Source organism: Coregonus clupeaformis, unplaced genomic scaffold (genome assembly GCF_020615455.1).
Source record: "Coregonus clupeaformis isolate EN_2021a unplaced genomic scaffold, ASM2061545v1 scaf0007, whole genome shotgun sequence".
Lineage (NCBI taxonomy): Eukaryota > Metazoa > Chordata > Actinopteri > Salmoniformes > Salmonidae > Coregonus > Coregonus clupeaformis.
In genome coordinates, this window is record NW_025533462.1 from 1,434,012 (window position 1) to 1,456,022 (window position 22,011).

General features: G+C 41.1%; 1 protein-coding gene across 2 annotated transcripts in view; it reads right to left on the minus strand.

Annotated features, from left to right (window-relative positions):
- Positions 1-359: 359 nt before the first annotated feature.
- Positions 360-22,011, minus strand: part of htr1d (5-hydroxytryptamine (serotonin) receptor 1D, G protein-coupled) — a 78,362-nt gene continuing 56,710 nt past the window's right edge. For both annotated transcript variants that reach the window (XM_041846887.2, XM_041846886.1), the window contains exon 2: positions 360-3,185. In XM_041846887.2, coding sequence (XP_041702821.1) covers positions 924-2,087 — 1,164 coding nt within the window. In that variant the 5' untranslated portion in view covers positions 2,088-3,185 and the 3' untranslated portion in view covers positions 360-923. The remainder of the gene's footprint in view (positions 3,186-22,011) is intronic.

The following is a 22,011-nucleotide window of genomic DNA, read 5'->3' on the forward strand; positions in this document are numbered from 1 at the left end:
CACCTTCCTAATATTGAGTTGCACCCCTTTTTGCCCTCAGAACAGCCTCAATTCGTCGGAGCATGGACTCTACAAGGTGTTGAAAGTGTTCCACAGGGATGCTGGCACATGTTGACTCCAATGTTTCCCACAGTTGTATCAAGTTGGCTGGATGTCCTTTGGGTGGTGGACCATTCTTGATACACAAAGGAAACTGTTGAGCGTGAAAAAACCCATCAGCGTTGCAGTTCTTGACACACTCAATACGGAAAGCTGATCCCCCCCCCCTCCACACACACACACCCTCACACCTAGAGCATAAACAAATGCACACACATAGAGAGAGTAAGACTTCATCTTTATATATTTCTCTATTGTGCTGTACCACAGATGTGTTATGGACGATGAGCCTCTGTAATGTGACATTTCTGTGACAACATGCTGTGGCTTTTCCAGTACGATGGAGGTTTATAATCCCCTGCTCAGTTATAATCCATGGATCATTTCCCTCATGTCTATCATCCAAAGGAGATCCAGTTCTCATGTAATATCTGTAATATCCCACCCCAAACCCTCATTTATAATTATTAATTTGTCTCAATGTATGATGAGTCTGTTCTTTTGGGGTCTGTAATATCCCAACCCAAACCCTAATTTATAATATGTTTTGTAGTCTGAATATGTTTTACTCTCTCTTCTTTTAGAAATGCATGCATAAATCTGTATTATGGAAATATCTAAAAGAGCTGTGGCACCTCATAAGCCGGTCAATGAAGTTCCAATGTACAGAAAAATGTACAGAGACCAAACACAATGAGCATGTGTGTTTACAACAGTAGACTGTTTCTATGAACAGGCCCTATATTCCCATACCGGTATTTACTAAGTATGGCGAGAGAATAAGCTATGGATTTCAATTTTGAATGTACAATCCTCGCATTCCCTCAGTAGCATCTCTTGAACTTGATGAGTTTGTGGAAGGCCAGTTTGAACTCGTCATTGAAGGCGGTGTAGATGACGGGATTGATGAGCGAGTTCAGGTAGCCAAGCCAGGTGAACACGTCGAAGAGCACTGGGTGGAACCAGCATTCTTTGCAGATGGCCAGTACCAGGGTGCCCACGAAGAAAGGCAGCCAGCACACGATGAAGGCTCCCAGGATGATGCCCAGCGTCTTGGTGGCCTTCTTCTCCCGGGCGGCGCACAGACGCTTCCTCTCCAGCACGCTGTCAGCCAGCTTCACCTTCACGCTGTCATTGAAGAGAGGCAATCCACCTCTGCCTCCTCCTCCACCTCCGCTGGTTCCCCCTCCTTGGTGCAGGTGGCCCTCCTGGTTGGAGGCGGAAGAGTTGATGGAGCAGAGGGAGGAGCCGGCTGACGTCTGGATGAGATGGGCCGTGGTGAAACGCTTGCCGGACGACGCCGGAGTCTTGAAGATGCGCGAGCGGGCGGCCACATAGATCCGGCCATAGAGGATGATCAGCAGCACGGTGGGCACATAGAACGCCCCCAAGGTGGAGTAGAGCGTGTAGAAGATCTGGTCCGTGTTCACCAGGCACTCCATCACTTCCTCGTTGGCCTTGCCCTGCCTCCAGAAGAGCGGCGGTATGGAGATAGAGATGGAGATCACCCACACCACTGCTATCATCAGGCCCGCTCGACGCATCGTCCGGCGCTTGGAGTACTCCAGGGCATCGGTGATGGCCCAGTAGCGGTCCAGCGCGATGACACACAGGTGCAGGATGGAGGCGGTGCAAAAAGTGATGTCCGATGACAGCCAGATGTCGCAGACGATCTGCCCCAGGGACCAGGTCTTACTCACCGTGTACACAATGCTGATAGGCATGACCAGGATGGACACCAGCAGGTCTGTCACGGCCAGCGAACCGATCAGAAAGTTGGCTGGCGTGTGCAGCTTCCGGGTCAGGAAGATGGTGGCGATAACAAAGGCATTGGACAGCACGGTGGCCATGGTGACGATGGCCAGGATGGCCGAAAGGAAGATCTGCAGGCCCAGGAGAATGGCCTCATCCCAGGGTGCCTCTGAAGGTACAGGGCTCTCTGTGGCATTGGTGAAGATTGACTCAACGGAGCTATTATCCTGATCCATCTCGCCTTTCCCCTGTAACCCTTTGTTCCAGGTCTAGACAAGCCACATCACCGCAATCGATCAGAGCCTATGGTTCACTTTGTCTTCTCCGCATGGTAAAGAGGGCTGCATTGATGGATGTCACTGTTGGTTGTCACACGTATCCATGGGACATGATGGATCCTTTATCCCTTATTTCACTCTTGAAGACACACTGGGTTATTTGTTTATCTCCATTTTGATCGTCTCAAAAGTGATGACTGCTATTTAGTTTCATATTAAAGTAAAGTGGTTGTCCCACTGGCTATCATAAGGTGAATGCACCAATTTGTAAGTCGCTCTGGATAAGAGCGTCTGCTAAATGACGAAAATGTAAATGTAAAAAATATTAGAGATTTTGGTTATACTCGTACCATTTCAATGCACAACTATTGGATTTACTACAGTTGCTGAATCACTGTCCATTTCAGTAGACACACTAATATTGGTTTGACACTGCAGTCTGGCCAAGGGACGGCAGAATTTGTATTCTGCTCTGCTTCCTCGCTCGCCCTTATCGCTCTTATCTCCCCTCCAGCCAGACCGAGCACAACACCACAGACCCCGACTCCCTATCAACTACTGCTTTGATGGTCTGGTTCTCTTTCAATAACCCTCGGTGGGTAGAGTCCACACTCATAGATGATAGTGATACAGGGTTGGCTCGCTCTGTCCTAGTTTAAAGCTGAACCAAGGGGTTATTTAATTTGGTTTCAGAGCTAAAGGCTGGGCGGTCCAGTCGTGTTGATGTTGAGGGTGAGCTTGAACATTAACATGATCCACATCACACGGGGAGTCCTTTTCAACCGGTCCAGTCATGGACAACAAGTCAATATCACTTCTTCATTCCATATGTTTTTGGCTTTGCCTTAGAAATAGAAATTCTCAACTCAATGCGATAAAGGCGTTTGCAGACTCCTAGTGAGACGAAGCACAGCATGTGCTCTATTGATTTTCGGTGTGTGTGTCTAACTTCTTTTCCTGTCAAATCTTTGTTGGTCAGTTAAGCGTTCAGGTGTGAGGTCCAGAGGGGAATAGCACTGCACAGCTTATTCCAGGCTTCTATTACAGCATGACAACCTAAGAAGAAGAAAGAGAGAGAAATAAATGGGGTGCGTTAGAAATGCAGAGGAGTCACCATTTCAAACCGCCAACAATCCCACCTACATAAAGTATCCTACATGCAGTGATATGCGTAAGAATAAACAGTACGTGACCTCGACCTCTCTGCAATCTCATGCCATGAGGCATATTTCTACCACCTACATTCCCATACCCTCATTTTCAGCCATTACATCCAAGATTGAAATTACAATCTTAGGAGTGGGGCTGTAACGTGAAGGGCATCTCGTACATGCCTATACCATGATGACATGCAAATGGATGGTCCTGTAACACCTTTCTGGTTATCATTTCAAAAGAACCACTGATTGCTCTTACAGGCACAGGATGGGGACAGGTTATGGTATATATGATAGGATACGTGGAACGCACTACACCTATAGTATACCGCCTACGGCACAACGGTGGCCACTCTGCTCAATACTGGAGCATCACAGGCACCGTACCTAATGTAATGGTAATGTTCCGGCCAAGTCCACAACTGCCAGCTGTAAGAAAATGTGTTATGGGGGGAGGAGCAGCAAATAACATATTACTCTCAGTACACCTGCCCGCAGTACCTTACGTTGCAAGTTTGAAAACGTAATTATTGGCACACATAAAGCCACAAGGTTAATCCATTATACTATTTGATTTGAATGAGGGAACCCCAGAAGGAGAAAGCACTCAGCAGGACACAAAATTCCCCTGCTGTGGTAATCCCTGGATATAATTTTGACATTTAACATCAGATATGCCAAGTCCTTGGATTGTTTTGCATATTCAAGAGCATTTTAATACATGGATTATTTGATTCAAATTATTACATTTAATATAAATGAAATAGCCACTGCCTCTGACACAGGACAACCTGCCACTAAGTGCCTGTCTCATAGAGTCTCCAATAGAGGAAACCACTAGGAAGCATGAGCAATTAGAGCTGACGGGTTGATGACATGACACCATCTACTCCGGGTCTTTCAGGTGAACACAACACGTCAGACCCTACACATACTGATCATTGAAAATATGGTGAGCTGTGCCAATAAGTGTTTTCCCTTGTCCTTTTGAACCCTTTCGTTGATTTGCGTTGACCAGCAATATATGTCCCATGATGCCTTTTAGTGGGTGGAAAATGAACATGTGGAACTTGGAATCTTTAGCAAATTAAGGACAGGGGGTGCTGAATGTGATAACTCTTTATCAATGCAGAGCAATAATGGCAACACTGTCAATGTATGAAAATAAGCAGGGTTTATGTTGCTAACGAGGAACTGATCCATAAAGCAGTATCCAAATCCATTGAATGTAGTGATCACATTATAGTATTCATATCTAGGAAAACCACAGTTCCAAAGGATGGGCCTAATATTTTGTAGTGATTCCTATGTTGTTGATGTAAAGAATATTTGTTGGTCTGTGGTGTGAAATGAGGAGCAACCAGACGCTGTACTTGACACATTTATGAAATTGCTTATTCCAGTTACTAATAAGCATGCACCCATTAAGAAAATGACTGTAAAAACTGTTACATCCCCGTGGATTGATGAGGAATTGAAAAATAGTATAGTTGAGAGGGATGAGGCAAAAGGAATGGCAAATAAGTCCGGCTGCACAACCGATTGGCAAACGTACTGCAAATTGAGAAATCATGTGACTAAACTGAATAAAAAGAAGAAGAAACTACACTATGAAACAAAGATAAATGACATAAAGCTTTGGAGCACCTTAAATGAAATCTTGGGCAAAGAGGCAAACTCAGCTCCATCATTCATTGAATCAGATGGCTCATTCATCACAAAACCCACTGATATTGCCAATTACTAATGATTTCTTAATTGGCAAGATTAGCAAACTTAGGCATGACATGCCAGCAACAAACACTGACACTACACATCCAAGTATAACTGATCAAATTATGAAAGACAAGCATTGTTCTTTTTTATTTCGTTAAGTGAGTGTGGAAGAAGTGGAAAAATGATTGTTGTCTATCAACAATGACAAGCCTCCGGGGTCTGACAAATTGGATGGAAATTTACTGAGGATAATAGCGGACGATATTGCCACTCCTATTTGCCATATTTTCAATCTAAGCCAACTAGAAAGTGTGTGCCCTCAGGCCTGGAGGGAAGCAAAAGTCATTCTGCTACTTAAGAATAGTAAAGCCCCCTTTACTGGCCCAAATAGCCAACCAATCAGCCTGTTATCAACCCTTAGTAAACTTTTGGAAAAATGTGTGTTTGACCAGATACAATGCTATTTTACTGTAAACAAATTCACAACAGACTTTCAGCACACTTATAGGGGAGGACATTCAACAAGCACAGCAAAACTGATTATTAAAAGATTGTGGGAGCTGTTTTGTTAGACTTCAGTGTGGCTTTTGACATTATCGATCATAGTCTGCTGATGGAAAAATGTCTGTGTTATGGCTTTGCACCTCCTGCTATATTGTGGATAAAGAGTTACCTGTCTAAAATAACATAGAGGGTGTTCTTTAATGGAAGCCTTTCCAACATAATCCAGGTAGAATCAGGAATTCCCAGGGCAGCTAGGCCACTTACTTTTTTCAATCTTTACTAATGGCTATGTATGCGGATGACTCAACACTATACAGTGAGGGAAAAAAGGTATTTGATCCCCTGCTGATTTTGTACGTTTGCCCACTGACAAAGAAATGATCAGTCTATAATTTTAATGGTAGGTTTATTTGAACAGTGACAGACAGAATAACAACAAAAAAATACAGAAAAACGCATGATTTTCATTTTAATGAGGGAAATAAGTATTTGACCCCTCTGCAAAACATGACTTAGTACTTGGTGGCAAAAACCCTTGTTGGCAATCACAGAGGTCAGACGTTTCTTGTAGTTGGCCACCAGGTTTGCACACATCTCAGGAGGGATTTTGTTCCATTCCTCTTTGCAGATCTTCTCCAAGTCATTAAGGTTTCGAGGCTGACGTTTGGCAACTCGAACCTTCAGCTCCCTCCACAGATTTTCTATGGGATTAAGGTCTGGAGACTGGCTAGGCCACTCCAGGAACTTAATGTGCTTCTTCTTGAGCCACTCCTTTGTTGCCTTGGCCGTGTGTTTTGGGTCATTGTCATGCTGGAATACCCATCCACGACCCATTTTCAATATCCTGGCTGAGGGAAGGAGGTTCTCACCCAAGATTTGATGGTACATGGCCCTGTCCATCGTCCCTTTGATGCAGTGAATTTGTCCTGTCCCCTTAGCAGAAAAACACCCCCAAAGCATAATGTTTCCACCTCCATGTTTGAAGGTGGGGATGGTGTTCTTGGGGTCATATGCAGCATTCCTCCTCCTCCAAACACGGCGAGTTGAGTTGATGCCAAAGAGCTCGATTTTGGTCTCATCTGACCACAACACTTTCACCCAGTTCTCCTCTGATTCATTCAGATGTTCATTTGCAAACTTCACACGGCCCTGTATATGTGCTCTCTTGAGCAGGGGGACATTGCGGGTGCTGCAGGATTTCAGTCCTTCACGGCGTAGTGTGTTACCAATTGTTTTCTTGGTGACTATGGTCCCAGCTGCCTTGAGATCATTGACAAGATCCTCCCGTGTAGTTCTGGGCTGATTCCTCACCGTTCTCATGATCATTGCAACTCCACGAGGTGAGATCTGGCATGGAGCCCCAGGCCGAGGGAGATTGACAGTTCTTTTGTGTTTCTTCCATTTGCGAATAATCGCACCAACTGTTGTCACCTTCTCACCAAGCTGCTTGGCGATGGTCTTGTAGCCCATTCCAGCCTTGTGTAGGTCTACAATCTTGTCCCTGACATCCTTGGAGAGCTCTTTGGTCTTGGCCATGGTGGAGAGTTTGGAATCTGATTGATTGATTGCTTCTGTGGACAGGTGTCTTTTATACAGGTAACAAACTGAGATTAGGAGCACTCCCTTTAAGAGTGTGCTCCTAATCTCAGCTCGTTACCTGTATAAAAGACACCTGGGAGCCAGAAATCCTTCTGATTGAGAGGGGGTGAAATACTTATTTCCCTCATTAAAATGCAAATCAATTTATAACATTTTTGACATGCGTTTTTCTGGATTTTGTTGTTGTTATTCTGTCTCTCACTGTTCAAATAAACCTACCATTAAAATTATAGACTGATCATTTGTTTGTCAGTGGGCAAACATACAAAATCAGCAGGGGATCAAATACTTTTTTCCCTCACTGTAACAAAGAGCTGCAGTTAGTTTCAGAATGGGTGGCAAGGAATAAGTTAGTCGTAAATATTTCTAAAACTAAAAGCATTGTATTTGGGACAAATCATTCGCTAAACCAGTGGTGGAAAAGGTACCCAATTGTCATACTTCAGTAAAAGTAAAGATATGTTAATAGAAAATGACTCAAGTAAAAGTGAAAAGTGAAAGTCACCCAGTAAAATAATACTTAAAGTCTACAAGTATTTGGTTTTAAATATACTTAAGTATCAAAAGTAAATGTACTTGATCAAATGTACTTAAGTATCAAAAGTAAAAGTAAAAGTATAAATAATTTCAAATTCCTTATATTAAGCAAACCAGAGGGCACCATTTTCTTGATTTTTTAATTTACGGATAGCCAGACAATTTACAAACAAAGCATTTGTGTTTAGTGAATCCACCAGATCAGGTCGCAGGGATGACCAGGGATGTTCTCTTGATAAGTGTGTGAATTGGACCATTTTCATGTCCTGCTAAGCATTCAAAATGTAATGAGAACTTTTGGGTATCAGGGAAAATGCATGGAATAAAAAGTTAAATTTTTTCTTTAGGAATGTAGTGAAGAAAAAGCAACATTTGTCAAAAATATAAATAGTAAATTAAAGTACATATACCAAAAAAACTACTTAAGTAGTACTTGAAAGTATTTTTACTTAAGTACTTTACACCACTGCACTAACCCATAAACCTAAACTAAATCTGGTAATTAATAATGTTGAAATTGAGCAAGTTGAGGTGACTAAATTGCTTGGAGTAACCCTGGATTGTAAACTGTCAAAACATGTTGATCCAACAGTAGCTAAAATGGGTAGAAGTCTGTCCATAATAAAGCACTGCTCTGCCTTTTTAACAACACTATCAACAAGGTAGATCCTACAGGCTCTAGTTTTGTCTCACCTGGACTACTGTTCAGTCGTGTGGTCAGGTGCCACAAAGAGGGACCTCGGAAAATTAGGGCAGCACGGCTGGCCCTTAAATGTACACGGAGAGCTAACATTAATAATATGCATGTAAATCTCTCATGGCTCAAAGTGGAGGAGAGATTGACTTCATCACTACTTGTTTTTGTAAGAAGTGTTGACATGCTGAATGCACCGAGGTGTCTGTTTAAACTACTAGCACACAGCTCAGACACCCATGCATTCCCCACAAGATATGCCACCAAAGGTCTCATTACTATGTAGAGCCATGGCTATAACTCTTTTCCACATCAGATAACTGAAAAAAACCCAGATAAAAACAGACCTTATGGAACAGCTGGGACTGTGAAGAGACACACACAGGCTCAGACACACATACACATGATAAGACACGCACTCTACACACACGTACACATGGATGTTGTATTGTAAATATGTGATAGTGGAGTAGTGGCCTGAGGGAACACACTAAATGTATTGGGTAAAGTGTTATGAAATGTAATGTCATGTAATATTTTAAACTGTATATAACTGTCTTAATGTTGCTGGACCCCAGGAAGAGTAGCCTTGGCAGCAGCCAATGGGGATCCTTAATAAATACAAATACAAAATATGCCTGAAATGACCTGGCTGCAAAATGGATACTTCTATTTTGGCGGGTTTTGAAAGAAAACAATATGGCTACAAAACGAAAGTAATTCAACACAAGAAGGAGAGGGATTTGAAATATAAAATGAATGTAACAGGCAAGGATTAACAAGTTCCGTGTGATAACTCAAAGCTTATAGGCTTTCATGTTGTTTATTTCCAGAAAGAATTTCGTGTTTACGTGAATCCACCAGCTTTGAAGCGTGGCTGAAAATAAAGAACGGAACTTCACTGACGAGGTGGTTGAGATTTGACCCCGACCGTTTGTTTAATTATGGTGCTGAATGAGTGTTAGGGTATGTCTACTCCTGTAGTTTCACAGCCCCAAATGACAGCCCAGGGAGATTGTCCTGTGCATGTTTCATCCTGATATGACACAGCAAATCACCTCCATTAGCAGAATAGAAATGATTGACAAGTAGCCACTAGAGGAGATTACGCTTTTATAATAGTGTGACAAAATACAAGCATTTTGGATTCATTTGCATCATGCTGTTTGCCAGAAGCGCAGGTGTGTGGGAATAAATAGTCTTAGCATAAATGTCAAGCAAGTCAGAGGATTATTCATAATTTATGCCTAATTTCTCTAGCTAATCTCCATGGAGATGCCAACGAGTCTGAGGAGGAAGTTGGCTGTCATACTTCAGAGAGGACGTGTAGATGGAGATCTGATTAAAATCCAAAAAACTCTAAGTTATACTTTGATCAATGGGAGTCTTTCCCCATATGCAAAGTGATGTGACATTTCACAGACAAAATAGACACTAGAGAGCTTTAAGCAATTAAAACGATGCAGACCATAGATATGTTTTGCTTTTGAGGGTATTTGCTTTATACTTTTATATATTGTATATACAGTACCATTCAAAAGTTTGGACACACCTACTCATTCCAAGGTTTTTCTTTATTTTTACTATTTTCTACATTGTAGAATAATAGTGAATACATCCAAACTGTGTAAGGGCTATTTGACCAAGAAGGAGAGTGCTGGAGTGCTGCATCAGATAACCTGGCCTCCACAATCACCCGACCTCAACCCAATTGAGATGGTTTGGGATGAGTTGGACCGCAGAGTGAAGGAAAAGCAGCCAACAAGTGCTCAGCGTATTTGGGAACTCCTTCAAGACTGTTGGAAAAACATTCCAGGTGAAGCTGGTTGAGAGAATGCCAAGAGTGTGCAAAGCTGTCATCAAGGCAAAGGGTGGCTACTTTGAAGAATTTCAAATATAAAATATATTTTGATTTGTTTAACACTTTTCTGGTTACTACATGATTCCATATGTGTTATTTCATAGTTTTGATGTCTTCACTATTATTCTACAATATAGAAAATAGTAAAAATAAAGAAAAACCCTTGAATGATTAGGTTTGTCCAAACTTTTGACTGGTACTGTATATATTTATATATTGTAAATATATATACACTACCGTTCAGAAGTTTAAGGTCACTTAGAAATGTCCTTGTTTTCGAAAGAAAAGCAATTTTTTTGTCCATTAAAATAATATCAAATTTATCAGAAATACAGTGTAGATACTGTTAATGTTGTAAATGACTATTGTAGCTGGAAACGGCAGATTTTCTATGGAATATCTACATAGGCGTACAGAGGCCCATTATCAGCAACCATGAGTCCTTTGTTCCAATGGCACTTTGAAAGGCTAAATGATCATTAGAAAACCCTTTTGCAATTATGTTAGCACAGCTGAAAACTGTTGTGCTGATTAAAGAAGCAATCAATCTGGCCTTCTTGAGACTAGTTGAGTATCTGGAGCATCAGCAATTGTGGGTTCGATTACAGAATCAAAATGGCCAGAAACAAATAACTTTCTTCTGAAACTCGTCAGTCTATTCTTGTTCTGAGAAAGGAAGGCTATTCCATGCGAGAAATTGCCAATAAACTGAAGATCTCGTACAATGCTGTGTACTACTCCCTTCACAGAACAGCGCAAACTGGCTCTAACCAGAATAGAAAGAGGAGTGGGAGGCCCCGGTGCACAACTGAGCAAGAGGACAAATACATTAGTGTTTAGTTTGAGAAACAGTCGCCTAACAGGTCCTCAACTGGCAGCTTCATTAAATAGTACACGCAAAACACCAGTCTCAACGTTAACAGTATAGAGGCGACTCCAGGATGCTGACCTTCTAGGCAGAGTTGCAAAGAAAACGCCATATCTCAGACTGGCCAATAAAAATAAACGATTAAGATGGGCAAAAGAACACAGACACTGGACAGAGGAAGATTGGAAAAAAGTGTTATGGACAGACGAATCGAAGTTTGAGGTGTTCGGATCACAAAGAAGAATATTTGTGAGATGTAGACCAAATGAAAAGATGCTGGAGGAGTGCTTGATGCCATCTGTCAAGCATGGTGGAGGCAATGTGATGGTCTGGGGGTGCTTTGGTGGTGGTAAAGTGGGAGATTTGTACAGGGAATTAGGGATCTTGAAGAAGGAAGGCTATCACTCCATTTTGCTACGCCATGCCATACCCTGTGGACGGTGCTTGATTGGAGCCAATTTCCTCCTACAACAGGACAATGACCCAAAGCACTGCTCCAAACTATGCAATAACTATTTAGGGAAGAAGCAGTAAGCTGGTATTCTGTCTATAATGGAGTGGCCAGAACAGTCACTGGATCTCAACCCTATTGAGCTGTTGTGGGAGCAGCTTGACCGTTTGGTACGTAAGAAGTGCCCATCAAGCCAATCCAGCTTGTGTGGAGGTGCTTCAGGAAGCAGGGGTGAAATCTCTTCAGATTACCTCAACAAATTGACAACTAGAATGCCAAAGGTCTGCAAGGCTGTAATTGCTGCAAATGGAGGATTCTTTGACGGAAGCAAAGTTTGAAGGACACAATTATTATTTATATTAAAAATCATTATTTCTAACCTTGTCAATGACTACATTTCCTATGCATTTTGCTATATTTCCTATTCAAACTCATTTCATGTATGTTTTCAAGGAAACAAGGACATTTCTAAGTGACCCCAAACTTTTGAATGGTAATGTATATTGTTTGATTCTTTACAGAGGGTGAAAACACAACAACAAAATGTCCTGTATCAGAGATACAATCAATTCTCAAGGTGTCTAAACTAAATTTACTTCCAATTAAGCTGTACATGTATGTTCTCAGCGCAGTCACCCCGAGACAAGGCAGAGGAAAAATGGAGACTCCGGCACTGCTAAAGAGTCCATTGTGCCAGAGTGAGACAGAGACAGTCTTCGTGGTGTAGTGCCTTATGATACATCTAGGAGGGACGTTGCTTTCTGCTCTTTTCAATTACGCCGGCAAACTGAATGAAGCCCCGTCTAACAGAAGGAAAGGCAGGTCACAGTTTAGCTGGAGAGATGAGATTCCACTGTAAGTCATTTAGTGGAAAGCTTTAGGGGCCAGACAGACTGTAAGAACCGATATTAACGGTGACTGAGAGGGATTTAAAGGGCTTAGAGGGCAGAGAATTTCTATGTGGCGAAAAGGGCTCAGGTCTAAAGGTACAAGGTTTTCATTTGATTCAGTTGGACTGTGTAGGTGAGGATTAAGCCTAGCATTCACAAAGCTATCCTCCCACTGTCGCCATGATGTGCAATAAGTCAGGTAACCCACACTTTTCCTTGATTGTTAGGATTTGAAATAATGGAATAAAGTTATTAAAATTATTCACTGGAGCTTTGCAGAGAATAAAATGATGATATTATTAAGCGTAATGATAAATCGCTAAAGCCTTAAATCTCTACCTGGGATTTAAGCCTGTCATGTATTAGAGCAATGACTTCTGAGCTCTGATTGGTTACAACTAAAGATGGCAGCTCTGTCCTTTAGTCTTGTCAGGTCTACAGTATAGTATAGCCTACTACAGTATAGTCTACTACAGTATAGTCTACTACAGTATAGTCTACTACAGTATAGTATAGTCTACTACAGTATAGTCTACTACAGTATAGTCTACTACAGTATAGTATAGTCTACTACAGTATAGTCTACTACAGTATAGTCTACTACAGTATAGTATAGTCTACTACAGTATAGTCTACTACAGTATATCCTACTACAGTATAGTCTACTACAGTATAGTCTACTACAGTATAGTCTACTACAGTATAGTATAGTCTACTACAGTATAGTCTACTACAGTATAGTATAGTCTACTACAGTATAGTCTACTACAGTATAGTCTACGACAGTATAGTCTACTACAGTATAGTCTACTACAGTATAGTCTACTACAGTATAGTATAGTCTACTACAGTATAGTCTACTACAGTATAGTCTACGACAGTTTAGTCTACTACAGTATAGTCTACTACAGTATAGTCTACTACAGTATAGTATAGTCTACTACAGTATAGTCTACTACAGTATAGTCTACTACCGTATAGTCTACTACAGTATATCCTACTACAGTATAGCCTACTACAGTATATCCTACTACAGTATAGTCTACTACAGTATAGCCTACTACAGTATAGTCTACTACAGTATAGTATAGTCTACTACAGTATAGTCTACTACAGTATAGTATAGTCTACTACAGTATAGTCTACTACAGTATATCCTTCTACAATATATCCTACTACAGTATATCCTACTACAGTATAATCTACTACAGTATAGTCTACTACAGTATAGTCTACTACAGTATAGTATAGTCTACTACAGTATAGTCTACTACAGTATAGCCTACTACAGTATAGTCTACTACAGTATAGTATAGTCTACTACAGTATAGTCTACTACAATATATCTTACTACAGTATAGTCTACTACAGTATAGTCTACTACAATATATCTTACTACAGTATAGTCTACTACAGTATATCCTACTACAGTATAGTCTACTACAGTATAGTCTACTACAGTATAGTCTACTACAATATACAGTGGGGAAAAAAAGTATTTAGTCAGCCACCAATTGTGCAAGTTCTCCCACTTAAAAAGATGAGAGAGGCCTGTAATTTTCATCATAGGTACACGTCAACTATGACAGACAAAATTAGAAAAAAAAATCCAGAAAATCACATTGTAGGATTTTTAATGAATTTATTTGCAAATTATGGTGGAAAATAAGTATTTGGTCAATAACAAAAGTTTCTCAATACTTTGTTATATACCCTTTGTTGGCAATGACACAGGTCAAACGTTTTCTGTAAGTCTTCACAAGGTTTTCACACACTGTTGCTGGTATTTTGGCCCATTCCTCCATGCAGATCTCCTCTAGAGCAGTGATGTTTTGGGGCTGTCACTGGGCAACACGGACTTTCAACTCCCTCCAAAGATTTTCTATGGGGTTGAGATCTGGAGACTGGCTAGGCCACTCCAGGACCTTGAAATGCTTCTTACGAAGCCACTCCTTCGTTGCCCGGGCGGTGTGTTTGGGATCATTGTCATGCTGAAAGACCCAGCCACGTTTCATCTTCAATGCCCTTGCTGATGGAAGGAGGTTTTCACTCAAAATCTCACGATACATGGCCCCATTCATTCTTTCCTTTACACGGATCAGTCGTCCTGGTCCCTTTGCAGAAAAACAGCCCCAAAGCATGATGTTTTCACCCCCATGCTTCACAGTAGGTATGGTGTTCTTTGGATGCAACTCAGCATTTTTTGTCCTCCAAACACGGCTGAGTTGAGTTTTTACCAAAAAGTTATATTTTGGTTTCATCTGACCATATGACATTTTCCCAATCCTCTTCTGGATGCACTCTAGCAAACTTCAGACGGGCCTGGACATGTACTGGCTTAAGCAGGGGGACACGTCTAGCACTGCAGGATTTGAGTCCCTGGCAGCGTAGTGTGTTACTGATGGTAGGCTTTGTTACTTTGGTCCCAGCTCTCTGCATGTCATTCACTAGGTCCCCCGTGTGGTTCTGGGATTTTTGCTCACCGTTCTTGTGATCATTTTGACCCCACGGGGTGAGATCTTGCATGGAGCCCCAGATCGAGGGAGATTATCAGTGGTCTTGTATGTCTTCCATTTCCTAATAATTGCTCCCACAGTTGATTTCTTCAAACCAAGCTGCTTACCTATTGCAGATTCAGTCTTCCCAGCCTGGTGCAGGTCTACAATTTTGTTTCTGGTGTCCTTTGACAGCTCTTTGGTCTTGGCCATAGTGGAGTTTGGAGTGTGACTGTTTGAGGTTGTGGACAGGTGTCTTTTATACTGATAACAAGTTCAAACAGGTGCCATTAATACAGGTAACGAGTGGAGGACAGAGGAGCCTCTTAAATAAGAAGTTACAGGTCTGTGAGAGCCAGAAATCTTGCTTCTTTGTAGGTGACCAAATACTTATTTTCCACCATAATTTGCAAATAAATTCATTAAAAATCCTACAATGTGATTTTCTGGATTTTTTTTTCTCAATTTGTCTGTCATAGTTGACGTGTACCTATGATGAAAATTACAGGCCTCTCTCATCTTTTTAAGTGGGAGAACTTGCACAATTGGTGGCTGACTAAATACTTTTTTTCCCCACTGTATCTTACTACAATATAGTCTACTTAAGCAATAAGGCCCAAGTGGGTGTGGAATATGGCCATTATACCACGGCTAAGGACTGTTCATACGCATGACGCAACGCAGAGTGCCTGGACACAGCCCTTAACCGTGGTATATTGGCAATATACCACAAACCCCAGAGGTGCCTTATTGCTATTATCAACTGGTTACCAACGTAATTAGAGCAGTAAAAATAAATGTTTTGTCATACCTGTGATATACGGTCTGATATACCCTGGCTGTCAGCCAGTCAGCATTCAGGGCTCGAACCACCCAGTTTATAAAACAGTATAGCCTACTGCAGTATAGCCTACTACAGTATATTCTACTACAGTATATTCTACTACAGTATATTCTACTACAGTATAGTCTACTAAAGTATAGGATAGTCTACTACAGTATAGCATAGTACATTATTTCCTAATACAGTATAATATCCTACAGTATGGTATAGTATTCTACAGTATAGCCTACTACAGTTTAGTCTACTACAGTATAGTCTACTACAGTTTAGTATAGTCTACTACAGTATAGCCTACTACAGTATAGTATACTACAGTATATCCTACTACAGTATGGTCTACTACAGTATGGTCTACTACAGTATAGTCTACTACAGTATGGTCTACTACAGTATGGTCTACTACAGTATAGTCTACTACAGTATAGTCTACTACAGTATAGTCTACTACAGTATAGTATACTACAGCATAGTCTACTACAGTATAGTGTACTACAGTATAGTGTACTACAGTATAGTATATTACAGTATAATCTAATACAGTATGGTATAGTCTACTACAGTATTGTATAGTCTGCTACAGTATAGCCTGCTACAGTATAGTCTGCAACAGTATAATCTACTACAGTCTAATCTACTATAGTATAGTCTACTACAGTATATTCTACTACAGTATAATCTACTACAAATCAAATCAAATGTTATTTGTCACATACACGTGTTTAGCAGATGTTATAGCGGGTGTAGCGAAATGCTTGTGCTTCTAGCTCCGACAGTGCAGTAATATCTAACAAGTAATATCTAACAATTTCATAACATATACCCAAATACACACAAAACTAGTAAGGAATGGAATTGAAGAATATATACATATATGGACAAGCAATGACAGAGCGGCATGGACTAAGATACAGAAGAATATTATAGAATAGAATGCAGTATATACATATGAGATGAGTAGTGCAAGATATGTAAACATTATTAAAATGACTAGTCTTCCATTTCTTAAAGTGGCCAGTGATTTCAATAGGCAGCAGCAGTCTCTAATGTGCTAGTGATGGCTATTTAACAGTCTGATGGTCTTGAGATAGAAGCTGTTTTTCATTCTCTCGGTCCCAGCTTTGATGCACCTGTATTGACCTCGCCTTCTGGATGATAGCGGGGTGAACAGGCAGTGGCTCGGGTGGTTGATGTCCTTGATGATCTTTTTGGCCTTCCTGTGACATCGGGTGCTGTAGGAGTCTTGGAGGGCGGGTAGTTTGCCCCCGGTAATGCGTTCGGCAGACCGCACCACCCCCTGGAGAGCCCTGTGGTTGCGGGCAGTGCAGTTGCCGTACTAGGCGGTTATACGTCCCGATAGGATGCTCTCAATTGTGCATCTGTAAAAGTTTGTGAGGGTTTTAGGTGCCAAGCCGAATTTCTTCAGCCTCCTGAGGTTGAAGAGGCTCCGTTGCGCCTTCTTCACCACACCGTCTGTGTGGGTGGACCACTATAGTATAGTCAACTACAGCACAGCCTACAACTGTATAGTCTACTACAGTATAATCTACTACAGTAAAATCTACTACATTTACATTTAAGTCATTTAGTAGACGCTCTTATTCAGAGCGACTTACAGTTAGTGAGTGCATACATTTTTCATACTGGCACCCCGTGGGAAACGAACCCACAACCCTGGCATTGCAAGCGCCATGCTCTACCAACTGAGCTACAGGAGGCCATACTACTGTATGGTAAAGTCTACTATAGTATAGTATTGTCTACTACAATATAGTCTACTACAGTATAATATACTACAGTATATTATAGTCTACTACATTACAGCCTGCTACAGTATAGTCTACTGAAGTATAGTATAGCATACTACAGTATAGTCTACTGAAGTATAGTATAGCATACTACAGTATAGTCTACTGAAGTATAGTATAGTATACTATAGTATAGTATACTACATTATAGTCTACTACAGTATAGTATACTACAGTATAGTCTACTACAGTATAGTATAGTATACTATAGTATAGTCTACTACAGTATAGTCTACTACAGTATAGTATAGTATACTATAGTATAGTATACTACAGTATAGTCTACTATAGTATAGTCTGCTACAGTAGAATCTACTACAGTATGGTATAGTCTACTACATTATAGTCTACTACATTATAGTCTACTCGTGGTCCTCTGTAGCTCAGCTGGTAGAGCACGGCGCTTGTAACGCCAAGGTAGTGGGTTCGATCCCCGGGACCACCCATACACCAAAAAAATGTATGCACGCATGACTGTAAGTCGCTTTGGATAAAAGCGTCTGCTAAATGGCATATTACTACAGTATGGTAAAGTCTACTACAGCAGAGTCTACTACAGTATGGTATAGTGTACTACATAATAGTGTCCTATAGTGTACTACAGCATAGTCTACTACATTATAGTGTACTACAGTAGATTCCATGTCAGAATACGTTGACATATTATGTTGAAACAATGTTGATTCAACCAGTTTGTGTCCAGTGGTTAGGCACCTTAGATCATTCAAACAAAACACTGGATCACCTCAGCTAGGCTATTATTAGCTAAGGTTAATTCATCTGAGGTGTTCTGAGGTGTTCTAGCTAGCAAGCTGGACTGACATAATTGGTTACTATATGAATCCATCTCATTTTGTGTATTCCCCAAATACATCCTGTCCCATGCTCTCCATACTAGTTCCCTGTCATGTCACCTCCATACTACTTTCCTCTGTCACATTCTATCAGTGTCGGTTTCTCTGACCTGTGACCTGCAGTATCATCAGCGAGATGTTAACAGAAATAATGATCTTGGGCTGGATTTAATCCGTATCGCAGAAGTATTGTGGAAGAGCCGCGTTATAGCTCGACTGAAATTATAATTCAACGTTCTCGCGTTCGCTGAGACTGCATTCATGGAAAACGCTGCGTTTGTCGACTAAATCAGAAATTACCTTTACATTTCAACGCGGATCTTCCACGATACGGATTCAATTGAGCCCCTTATCTCTTTACCTAGAAGTCTTCCCCATGGATACATCAACACAGTAAAGCTTTAATTGCGTAGAAAGTACGGTATTCCCACATAAAAGAGAAAGATGTTTGTGTGTCTGCATGTATAATAATAAGAGAACAGGCCAAATGAGAGAGAGAGAGAGAGAGAGAGAGAGAGACAGATAGACAGCGAGAGAGAGAGAGAGAGAGAGAGAGAGAGAGAGAGAGAGAGAGAGAGAGAGACAGACAGATAGACAGCGAGAGAGAGAGAGAGAGAGAGAGAGAGCGAGAGCGAGAGCGAGAGCGAGAGCGAGAGCGAGAGCGAGAGCGAGAGCGAGAGCGAGAGCGAGAGAGAGAGAGAGAGAGAGACTCTGCTCACAATTACTGGCCTGAGGCCAAACCACACAACCAACAATATTAGACACTTTATGGAACACAAAGCCTTCACTATTTCATCCTGGAATATCCAAGGCCTGAGGTCATCTGCCTTTGGCCTAAAGAGCAGGGATCTGGACTTCACCAAAGAAATCGGAAATACAGACATTGTCATCCTACAAGAAACATGGTATAGAGGAGACGGACCCACTGGTTGCCCTCTAGGTTACAGAGAGCTGGTAGTCCCATCCACCAAACTACCAGGTGTGAAACAGGGAAGGGACTCAGGGGGTATGCTAATTTGGTATAGAGCAGACCTAATTCACTCTATTAAATTAATCAAAACAGGAACATTTTACATTTGGTTAGAAATTCAAAAGGAAATTATCTCAACAGAGAAAAATGTCCTCCTGTGTGCTACCTATATCCCCCCACTATAATCCCCATACTTTAATGAAGACAGCTTCTCCATCCTGGAGGGGGAAATCAATCATTTCCAGACCCAGAGACATGTGCTAGTCTGTGGCGACCTAAATGCCAGAACTGGACAAGAACCTGACACCCTCAGCACACAGGGGGACAAACACCTACCTGGAGGTGACAGCATTCACCCCCCCATATGCCCCCCTAGGCACAACTACGACAACATAACCAAGAAAAACGGGTCACGACTCCTGCAGCTCTGTCGCACACTGGGTATGTACATAGTCAATGGTAGGCTTCGAGGGGACTCCTATGGTAGGTACACCTATAGCTCATCTCTTGGCAGTAGTACTGTAGACTACTTTATCACTGACCTCAACCCAGAGTCTCTCAGAGCGTTCACAGTCAGCCCACTGACACCCCTATCAGACCACAGCAAAATCACAGTCTACTTGAACAGAGCAATACTCAATCATGAGGCATCAATGCCAAAGGAATTGAATAATATTAAGAAATGCTATAGATGGAAGGAAAGTAGTGTTGAAACCTACCAAAAAACAATTAGGCAACAACAAATTCAATCCATTCTAGACAACTTCCTGGACAAAACGTTCCACTGTAATAGTGAAGGTGTAAACTTGGCAGTAGAAAACCTAAACAGTATATTTGACCTCTCCGCTTCCCTATCAAATCTAAAAATCTCTAACAGAAAACCAAAGAAAAGTAACAACAGTGATAAATGCTTTGATGAAGAATGCAAAAACCTAAGAAAGAAATTGAGAAACCTATCCAACCAAAAACATAGAGACCCAGAAAACCTGAGCCTACAATACAGAAATACACTACGGAAAAATAAGGAACAGCATGTCAGAAATCAGCTCAATGTAATTGAAGAATCCATAGACTCTAACCACTTCTGGGAAAATTGGAAAACACTAAACAAACAACAACACGAAGAGCTATCTATCCAAAACAGAGATGTATGGGTAAACCACTTCTCCAATCTTTTTGGCCCTATAACAGAGAACAAACAGCAAAAAATATATACATGATCAAATGCAAATCTTAGAATCAACTATTAAAGACTACCAGAACCCACTGGATTCTCCAGAATACCTGACCACTGTGACTGACCAAAACTTAAGGAAAGCTTTGACTATGTAGAGACTCAGTGAGCATAGCCTTGCTATTGAGAAAGGCCGCCGTAGGCAGACCTGGCTCTCAAGAGAAGACAGGCTATGTGCACACTGCCCACAAAATGAGGTGGAAACTGAGCTGCAATTCCTAACCTCCTGCCAAATGTATGACCATATTAGAGACACATATTTCCCTCAAATTACAGCGATCCACAAAGAATTCGAAAACAAACCCAATTTTGATAAACTCCCTTATCTACTGGGTGAAAAACCACAGTGTGCCATCACAGCTGCAAGATTTGTGACCTGTTGCCACAAGAAAAGGGCAACCAGTGAAGAACAAACACCATTGTAAATATAACCCATATTTATGTTTATTTATTTTCCCATTTGTACTTTAACTATTTGCACATTGTTACAACACTGTATATATACATAATATGACATTTGAAATTTCTTTATTCTTTTGAAACTTCTGAGTGTAAAGTTTACTGTTAATATTTATTGTTTATTTCACTTTTGTTTACTATCTACTTCACTTGCTTTGGCAATGTTAACATACGTTTCCCATGCCAATAAAGCCCTTAAATTGAATTGAATTGAAAAATTGAGAGAGAGAGAGAAAGAGAGAGAGAGAGATAAAAGAAGAGTAATTGTGCGTAACGTATCCTCTGAAGGGAAACCTTAACAAATCTAACTCAACAACACCATATAAATGTCTAAGATGACTGAGACTTAATAAGAGCTTATCACCAAAACAGCATAACACATACAGTAGCAATGCAGTTGTCGTGTATTGGGATTATGCCTGTTACGGATACAGGTATCCTGTGTCCTGTGTTTTTCTCTCCTTCTGCCCTAATCACAGGTGTCCTGTATGTTCCTGATTGGTGGTCGTTGAGGTGTCTGATGATTGGACCAATCAGTGAACATTCCTGTGAATTGCACCACCTGTTACTCGTTTGTTCAATCACACATCCCATGTTATAAAAACCAAACTTGTGTGTGTTGCAAGAGAGAGAGAGTTTTTGCCATATGTGAGTATGGACACGGTGGTGTCCTGTGTGTTGTGTACTCACTAAGTTGTTGGTTACCCTATTGGTAACTTTGTTAGAAGCCATTTCTTTATGTGAGTTTGGATACTGTTGTGTCCTGTGTATTGTGTACGTACTTTATTGCTGATTACCCTGTTTTGTAGCTTGGTGTGTTTCTGGGAAAAGGGGAGTTTAAGCTAGTTGCCCTTGGGCGTACATTACCCGTAGAGGGAAGAAATCTGTCTAAAAACACTAGTTAGACCTGAGCGGACCACCCACTGTACTTTTGTATGACTAGC